The following is a 10,063-nucleotide window of genomic DNA, read 5'->3' as shown; positions in this document are numbered from 1 at the left end:
GATCAGTTTGGTATATATTTTCACCGTAATTAACCCTAACATGTTAATGACGTCAAGTTGAATGGGGAAATTTGATTGAATAGGATCGAGCGAGGATAATATCGTCGACCAAACAGATCTTTCGATGCATGCGTGACGTCAGTAAGCGGTTAGGGTATTCGGGATTATAGAAATGCAAACGCCGGCGTGGATGCGGACGGAGTGTGAGAACAAAGTCGAAGATCTGGAGGAGCGAGCGAGTTAACATCGGGAATCGGAAGAGGAAGGAGGGACGGTTGTATAACATCATTTTGAGCTGAGTAAACGAGTCATCATGTCGGATACGCAAAGGCAAACGGATCAAACAGCATCGAAAAAGATAATTGGTAATAATCGCTCGTTGAATGAGTCAAATAAACGTTAGGCTTAGCGTAGTAGCCATCATACATATCTTTGTTGTGAAAATCGTTCTTATCTTCTTCATTTTTAAAGTGTTATATAAATTATATCGCTTAATACAGATAATCGGCCATGAATTTAATTAAAGAAGACTTTTCTGCGCTTAAAATCTCCGTTAAAAGGCCTATTTGGGGTTGTTTATGCGCGTTAGAGGGCTGAAATTTTCGTCAATGTTGGCGGCCGGCTTGTTTGTTATGCTAAATATATCTTTCTTTGTTTACGATAATTTAAGGTGGCCCACGGTAATATTTAAGTAAAAATTTTGTAACGTAGAGGAATCTTCCGCTTTAATCTGCTCTTTAAATGGAATAAAAATTGGGTTTTAAAATAATAATAATAATTAAATATATATAAATATATTTATTAAATTGGATTATTATTAATAATGATGATTTAGCAGTTCCATTTAATGTTTGCTCTATATTATATATAATGGCTAACTAAGCAAGTTTTCTTATCATGTTTACTTTTTAAATGGTTTCCTGTTGAGTGCTCAAAAATAGTTTTAGATATTTTTATTTGCATCTCCGAAATGCTTAAAATATTTTCTCCCCCTACTAATATGATTTTTGATTCTGTTGCTTCTTTTCAGAATATTGCCTGTTTTTTTTTTTAATTTAATTTCAATTTATTGATGATTAATTACATATTTAATAATTTGCTATGCATACTTTATTTATAATTGATATTAATCTCTAAATTGTGTTCTATATTTATATTAAATACTAATATTGCAAAAGTTGTAATAATTTAATGATGATTTTAAACTTTATTCGTTCTTGTAGCTGGGTTTTATATATCTAAAAGTATGATATTTAATTCGTCTTTGGAATTAAAACAAAACTTATAATTATGGAACTGTTCTTAAAACTGAAATAACCAGTTCTTGTAATATTAGTGTAAAAAAATCATTTAAAATTTAAAAAATTTTGAGTTTAAAAACTTATATATCCTTGTAAGTATTGGAAATTGTGAAAACGTGTTCGGTTTTTGATATCGGAATGTCTACGGCACGGCTTACGAATCTCGACTAGGATGCTGTTTATGTGCGGTGGAAAAGATTGGTCTATTAGGTAAGCGAAGAGTAGAGGTTTATTTGTTGTAAAAATAACCGGTATAGAACAAATAGCAAATAAATTACAGTAGACTGGGACTATTTGGGTCTAAATAAGAAAAATGTTCATTGTGCATCTGATATAACCTCCAGTGTGCGTATACAGAATTGGAGGGAATTCAGTAGTGAGAAGGCAGTTGTAGAAATTTTTTTTTTCTAAAGCTGTTTTATGCAAGCAATTTTGAATTAAATATACCATGGTGAGATTTTTCCTTTCAGTTTAAGCTGTGTTATAACTTTAAACAAGTAATTCATAAGCATTATTTAGTGTACATAGTCAAAATGTCTGTTGTTTTCCATGTAGAGATAGAGCATATACTTAGTGACTGATAGACACCACATTTGTTGTTCTCTTGTTTGCCTTGTGCTTTCACAGCTGAACTTGTCAAAAGGGGATGTTTGGGTCAAAATGTAGTGTTTTGTGAATTTACTATTTGAAATCTTCATTAAAGAAAGGAGACTGAACATGATGATAAAAAATGCAAGCAAGGGTGTCATGAAATGAGTAAGAACTATTGGAAAAAACAATTTGTATGTTACAAGTATCTTTAAAACAATTCCTTTGTTACTTGGAACAATATGTTTAGTGACTTCTATTTCATGCTTAATAAATTGATGTATTGCAATATTTTGTTCATTAACATCTGTAATGCATTTTTTTTTTACAATTTACTTTATAAATGTTATTACTTTAATAAAAATATGAATGCATGTGTCAGGACACTTTATAGTACATTACATTGAGGTTTTTTAAGGAATTCAACACTAATATATTAAAAAATAAAGAATATAGTTTTTAGTGATGTGGTTTAGAAGAACTTCCAGTTGCTAATTATTGGATAAAATTGAAATTTTCCTTACTAAAGTTAAATAGTTCTGGTCGTACTCTAAGTATTTTATTTCATATCTTTCAGAAATCTAAAAAGGCTTTCGAATCACTATTAATTAATAGTCAGATGATGATTGCATCAAAAGTGAATGTGAGACAAATGTATCCTTCAACTGGAATACAGTTTTATTGAATAATTTCTAGAACAAATACCTTGCCATTTAAAAAAAGAAATTAAATGCTTATGATTCTAGTTAACCTTTAGTAAGAATCTTAAAAATGGAATGATGAGAGAAATATGCTTAATGTTGCCAAAATATTTTTAAAAAATATTCTAAAATAGCATTGATTTAGCATGGCACATAACTAAGAAAAATTGAAATGTCATATTTGTTCTCTAGTATAAGTATGTCATCTTAATTTTACATATTAATAGAAATTTTTGCTGAAATTCTTTTATGTAGAATTATTATATATAATGGAATTGAACTTTTCACAGAAGTGCTATTCTAAAGACAACAAAGTTTATATATAAAAAAAAATCCAAAGTAAAGTCAATTTGGAAAGATTTCTGTAATTTTTTCAGAGTGAAATTTTAAAAAACACTTTTTAAAGGTTTTCATCATGGTCAGAGCAGTTTACATTTGGTTTGTTTTGAGGAATTTTTGTAATGGGTGTGCTTTTTAATATATTAAGTCTAGCAAATGTTAACAAAAATCATAAACAATGATATAACATTTACAGTGCAGTAAAAACGAATTGAAATTTGTAACTAATTATTTTAAAATTCTCAAACATTGTTTTTGGGCTGCAATTTGAAAAAAATTGTAGAGCTATAAATTCCTACTGTCCTTCCATATATCTATTTGTTTGTCTTTCCTTAATCTCAAGAATGGAGTTAGATAAAGGAAAGACAAGACCAGACATAAAACCTTAGGGGCAGGAAGCCCTAATTAACTATACACGAACTTTCGATGCAAACCAGAAGTCATGTTTCAATTCAAAAATTTTCCCCTGAAAGGTGTTATAGATGACTGGCACGACTCTATTGTTAAAGTAAAAGTATGATGTACAGGGGCAAGCCACCACTAATTTGGGGTGGAGAGCATATATTTTAAATGCAATTGATTAAAAATTGCAAATTAAAAATAATTGCTTGTTCAAATTAGTTTATTCTGATATTCTCAGTAAATTCCAAAAATATTTTATAAATATATACTATTTAGTATTTAGTATTTAAAACATGCGTGTTAAAAACTAGTTTAAAATAGAACATGCATGCATGTTTTATTTTAAAATAATAAAAATGAAACAAAACATTAATGTTGTAATTTTAATTTTAGTATAATTCAATGTGGAAATTATATTTTGGGTAAATTTATACCTTTTAAACATTTTTAATAATGTAAGTTTGTTAAGCAGTTATTGCAATTCTACTTTATGAATGCTTAGTTTAATTGCTAATACCTTGTAATATCGGGAGAAAGGTATGTTATATAGATTTTTAAGTAATGTGTTATTATCTGAAATCACATACAGTTCTGGAATTATATTGTCAGAATCTGTATCCAAAAAAAATTTCATGTTTTTTTTTTTTGTTATTATTCAGAATTAGGTATTAAAGTCTATTATAAATGAGAAGATATCAACTTGCTTTTTTCAGAATAGATTCTATAATTTACATCTGAATTAATATTTTGTTCTAAAAATTTTAAAAAATTTTATTTGTCTTGTTTTTCATCTTTATCTTCAGATAAAGGCTAGTTCATACTTTGTGAGAATGGAAAAGAGAATGTAATGTCTCCTTTTCTGATGTTCTCTTTTCATGACTGTTCATATTTAAAAACTAAAATAGAAACAGGATAAAATATGTACAGGATGTTTGCTTACCTGAAAAATCTGGAATTTTCAGGGAAATTTTGTCTGGAATAACCTGGAAATCTTGCAGAATTTTTGTAGAAGCCTTGTCTGGTTTTTATTTATTGATTATTGCATTTCTTATAATATGCTTTAATTTCGTATGTGTTTTTTTTTTTCCGCGTATTGCTTACTTGGATGTCTAAATCAGTGAAAAATAAGAATATGTATCAGATATATTTTGTAAATACAAGGTATGTGATTTAATACAGTGGTGAATTTCCATCTATCTTCTCTGGAGGAGGTTATGAAAGGTTTCCAATATTAATTATTTACTTTAATTATAAGTTTATGCATTTGCAACACAACATATTTGGGTTAAATCTTTGGATACATTATTACAGGCATGGGGAGATAATGCAGTTGTCGATTGAAAATTCTTGTACTTGCACTTTGTACAAGCAAACAATATAAAAGTGAAGTTAACTTACATTTTATAGGGTGTTTTCTATTGTACAAATTTTTAACCAATTAGAATAAAAATTGGGAGTTAAAAAGTTTTTAAGTGATCTTGGTAAGTGGGAGTTGCGGGTTCAAGTCCTGCTTTTGGCCGATTCTTTTCTTCCGGTTTAATCTAAATTAATTAATTAAATATTATAATTATTAATTCTAATATGAGATGGTGCCTAATGCCACACTCTAGTGCCAAATTCATTTCTAATTTATAATCATTATATCCAAATTTAGCCCGATCATTTACAGCAGTTGTGGGTATATATTTATTTTTGGCTGGTATATGCTGGTAGATGTTGATACACCAGCCAAAGACGTCCTAGCATTTTTGCTGTACTAAGAATAATAAACATGTTTTCTCATCCTGTTCATGTCCTTCCTTTCTTGTGTTTTGTCTCGTCACTACTGTTCCCGGAAAGCATTTCTGATCGTGCATTGCTATGCGATTTCCCATCATCTAGGTGTACTCTATCTCTCCTGAAAGTTTGTAACCACTGTACTGATACATCCTGTATATTTATTCATTTAAATTAACAACTTACATAGCCTGGCACCGCAATGCACAACTAGGCACAAAAAACAAGAAAGAATAAGGTGAGATTACATTTATAGCAGTTGTTGCCTCAATATAAAGGGAGAAATGGAGTAAGCATATAAACAAGATAAGCAGTGAAAATAGCTACATGATAATACAAGATAAAAAAAAAAGAGTAAATACAAACATATATACAATATACATGAATAGAGAGAGACAAAATAAAAAGAAAACAATGGCTAAATGCTACTACAAGAAATAATATAAGATATGTACAATATATACGACTAAAGGAAGGTGGTTACATAAAATGCAACAGTAAGCATAAATGCATAGCAGTACCAGCATATAATCATATAATTTGTTTTTATTGTAATTTAAATGCATGATAACAGATAAGGTACAGCCAAAGAGAATTACACTAATTGATCGGAGTAACCCGAAAGTACCTGTCCACTAATTTGAGGAATAAATTGTAGGTGTCGATGTCGTGAGTAAGCTCCTCACAATTACATGGTCAAGACTTGTTTTTGCCCCTGATGATTTTGTGTCCTTTCATGCTCAGTAATGGGGCAATTATATAGTGCAGGCTGTCATCAGGAACACCACAGATAGGGCAAAGGTTATTTTTGCTGCAAGAGAATCTGTGTAAGTAGGCATTGAATTTTCTATGATTAGTAATGAACTGAACACTAAGGTGGTTAAGCTTCATCCATTTCTTGCTGATCAGATCATATAAATTTGGAAAGAACTATTTGGTAATGGAGTTGTTGTTGTCCCAGTTGGCCTGCCAGTTGTTAACAAGGTCTTTCCTCAGCATATATTTAAGAACCTTGGCAGGGATTTTGGAGTACTCGATGGGAAGAGAAGTGGTTATTGGCTGCATCCTTGGCCAGAGAGTCAGCTCTCTCATTACCAACAGTGCCATTGTAGGAACAAATATAGTATGTATTCCTTGGGTTAGTGAGGCAATTGTGAATCTGAGAGGCAATGGAATGAAGAGTTCTCTTCCTTTTGACCAAAGACAATGCTGAGGCACAGTCAGTGGCAATAAGAATGTTGTTACTTGTGAAGGAAGACACTCACCACTGAATGGCCTTTAAGATGGTAAAAAGCTCAGCCTGAAATGCTGAACAGTTTGGGCTGAGTTGAAATTGCTCAAAGTGGATCTTGTCATTGTCATGATAAACCACAGCTGCTGCCAACATTCCTGTCACACTTCAAGCCATCAGTGTAGACAGTTGTGTGACAATCTTCAGGGTGACCTTTGTCATAATAAATTGTGGTATAGGGGTTTGAAGAATACTTAAAAGAAACCTCCCTCTCAAGATCACTGGGGGAGATGTCTGTCTGAAGATCAATGGCATTGCTACCCCATTTCAGCTGCCAGGACTTTTGGTAGGAGACAATAGTTTTGTCAATGGGAGGCCTGCAAGCAATAACCTGTAAGCTGGTGTTTGATGAGGTGTGGAAGGCTTTTGTGCTTAGAAGAAGGGCCCTCTGTTGGCCGAAATCAACTTGTGCTTGGGATGACCTTGCGCACAATGTCCCCTCAACTTCCACAGCTGTAAGTGATGATTGGGTGAAAAATTGCTTTGTAAATGATGTCCATTGCTTTGGCATTAAGCCCCCAAGTATTCTTTGCAACTCTGGCAAAAGCCTGAAAGATAAGCCCAGTCCTCTGAGAGATGTATTTAATAGCTACAAATTTGCATATTTGTGACTGGATGTTAAGCATAAAATGCATTTAAATATATAATAATGGTACTGTAGGTAGATTCAGTCAATGTATTTTAATATATCTATACATTGCTTTTATATCTTTGACAGAGCAGATTTTCCTTCATATTGCTTAGTCATATCTGGTGAGATAAAAAATTCTTGAGATTAAATCTTTAGCAATGCAAGGGGGACATTACAGTCACAAGCGTGCAGTGAGAGGCATTTGGTGTTGATGAGTTGGTATGCAAAGTGGCAGCGTACTGTGTTGAAATTGTGTTGCACAAGTTTTTTGATAATGTCATAGTGCACCTTTGTGATCACATCATGAACATGAAACTAGAGTGGAGAGTTAACATCAAATTCTGTGTGCAGTTGCAGAAATTAGCAACAGAGATCTTTGAAATTCTTTTGGGAAGTCTTCAGTGATGAATGGAATGGGCTGAGTGAGATGGACAAGGTGTTCCAATAGTATGCCTGCTTCAAAAGAGGCAGAACATCAAAAAAGATCAGGTTGACCTTCTATGAACACAAATCCTGAAACTGTTGAGAACATTCGACATCTTTTACATGAGGATTGTTGGATAACCATCAAAGGCATTGTCACCAAGGTCAATGTATTGAATGGAACAGTGCAGGTAATCTTTACATTTAAATTGAACATCTGCCATATTGCAGCAAAGTTTGTGCTTGGGCTACTGAGCCCCAAGCAGATGATTCATTGTGTCCAGGTCTTTGAGGATCTCCATCAGCAAGGTGATGATGACCCAACCTACATCTCCAGGATCATCATTGGCGATAAGAGCTGGATTGATGACTATGACCCAGAAACCAAACAGTAGTTTTTGCAATGGAAGACCTTTCAATCTCCAAGACTGAAGAATGTAAAGCAGGTCTGAACTATGACCGAAAGCATGTTCATCATTTTCTTTGACATTTCATTTGATTGCATGCCTTGTGGGCCAGACAATGGATACTGATTTCTACTATGGTGTTCTAAGGCATCTGAGAGGACATTTGACATAATTGTGGCATGATAGCAGTTGGGTGTTCCACTATAACAATATTCCCTCTTATGTGGTGCTGAAAACATGCACAATTTTAGTGTGCATTAAGACCATTATTGTTCCCCAATCTCCATACTTGCTGAGTGTGGTCTCCTGTGATTTCTTCTGTTTCAAAAGATGAAATTCAATTTGAAATGTCATTGTTTTGACATGGTAGAAGACAACCAGCATGAATTGCAGATGGTGCTTGACATCCTTTAAGAAAAGTACTTCAGGGAGCATTTCAAACTTGGCAGAAATGCTGGATCCAGTGCAGAATGGGACTATTTTGAAAGTGGTGACTGTTAATAGAAGATGGTTATGATTATCTCCAATAACAAGTATTCTCAGATGACAAAACTGTTACTGGATGACAATGGACAAATTCAACATTTGATATGTTATATCTTCAAGCAACTAACTGGTATTGAGCTCTACAAAGGTATATACAATAGAAATTTATTAATTAGTAAAGTAATAAAGAGCACTTAAATACCCAATTGTCTAGAGCTGGTACTTTTTGGCTTACCTAGGCCTTTGTAATATAACTCCAAATACAACCAACTAATTTAAATCTGGCCACCATCCTCTTTAAAATAGTCCTCCCTCTACATTTATATAGTGATCCCACCACTTCTGTCAAGTCTCAAAGGCTCTGGAATTTTTAAAACAATTTCCGAAGTACCTGTTGTGATTCAAATCCTTGACTGAATCAAAAGGCTGCCTCTTGAGCTTCAATTTCATTTTGGAGAACAAAAATGTTACAAGGGGCTAAATCCAGCAAGTAAGTAGGGGAGGAAAGACTAATATTGTTTATATCAAAACACTTGCATTTTAAAGGCTGTATGTATAGAAACATTGACTTCAGAGCTAGGTTCAGTGTGCTATAGTTCTGGTCTTCTGCAAGCAACTCTAAATGTTACAGTAAAGGAGGATGCACACATGCAACATGGCAGAATGACATCATTTTTTCTTGCTGCAGAAGTCGATTTTGTGCTGTTTTTCTCATGCCACAAAAGTTGGTTGAATTCTATCTATTGCAGTGACCGCTGCCAAGAGACTTTTCTATCAGCCAATAATAGTACGTCTGGTAGTCACGTATCGTTCACCATCTTGAATACTGAATGCATGCGCTGAAATGTAAGCAGATTGTCACTTGTGTGGTTGTGCTGCCGCATGATGAAGACGTGTTTGTGAACTGCTTTTCCTTGCCGCGCTGCATGTGTGCATTCTTTTCTAGTCTGAATTTACTGTCTGACCAGGAGGAAAAAATTTCTGGTATCTAATCCCCTTGATAAAGAAATGAGCATCATGCTCTTTGTCATGTTCCTGATATGTCTTGTTTCCAATTGTGGTCTCACTCATGCCATAAGCCTTCTGAAGCATTTCACGGGCCTTTATGGCAGATTTTCAGTTTAATATTTTCTCAATTTTCAAGTTCATTCTTGAATAGCAGCATGACACTAACACATTATAAAATCATATGTAGCAAGTGTTCTAGTTTGAAAAACTCAATCCCACTTGGTAGTCTGACATTTAAATATCTAAACTATTAGTCCTTGGTGGCAAAAAGAATGTCCTCCACACTATTGTCAAACAAAGGAAACAGTTTGTTTTCGTTTGATTGCACCACATAATATTTAATTGTTTAAAATTTACAAATAATTCAAATGCAATATTAGTATGTGACAGTTAAACAGTCTTTCTTCGATATAATTTCTCTGGTTTTCTAGTTTTTTATTCCATTTTCCATGAACTGTTGGAGATTGGTACTTATGGACTTAATGCTAACAATTTTCATTAAAAAATTGTTATTGTTACAATTGGATGAAACTTCATAAAAAAAAAAAAAATTAAATATTTTGTCCTGTAAGAATGTGCTAGCTTGAAGAGCACTATATACAGTATATCCTGTTTATAATCTAAAGTATTTCCTGTAAAATCTTGTTTGGTATAATGATTTAACAATGCTGAGGTTGATCAAAGAGCTAAATACCACTAAAAGTGTAAGG

General features: G+C 32.9%; 1 protein-coding gene across 1 annotated transcript in view; it reads left to right on the top strand.

Annotated features, from left to right (window-relative positions):
- Positions 1–164: 164 nt before the first annotated feature.
- yps (ypsilon schachtel) overlaps positions 165–10,063 on the top strand; it is a 47,827-nt gene continuing 37,928 nt past the window's right edge. Inside the window, exon 1 of the mRNA XM_067272491.1 lies at positions 165–365. Within this exon, the coding sequence (XP_067128592.1) occupies positions 314–365 (52 nt within the window). The 5' untranslated portion in view covers positions 165–313. The remainder of the gene's footprint in view (positions 366–10,063) is intronic.

Source organism: Centruroides vittatus, unplaced genomic scaffold (genome assembly GCF_030686945.1).
Source record: "Centruroides vittatus isolate TY-2023 unplaced genomic scaffold, ASM3068694v2 contig_1112, whole genome shotgun sequence".
In the NCBI taxonomy this organism is placed as follows: domain Eukaryota; kingdom Metazoa; phylum Arthropoda; class Arachnida; order Scorpiones; family Buthidae; genus Centruroides; species Centruroides vittatus.
The sequence above is the reverse complement of the archived record's forward strand: the minus strand, read 5'-3'. Positions and strand labels throughout refer to the sequence as shown.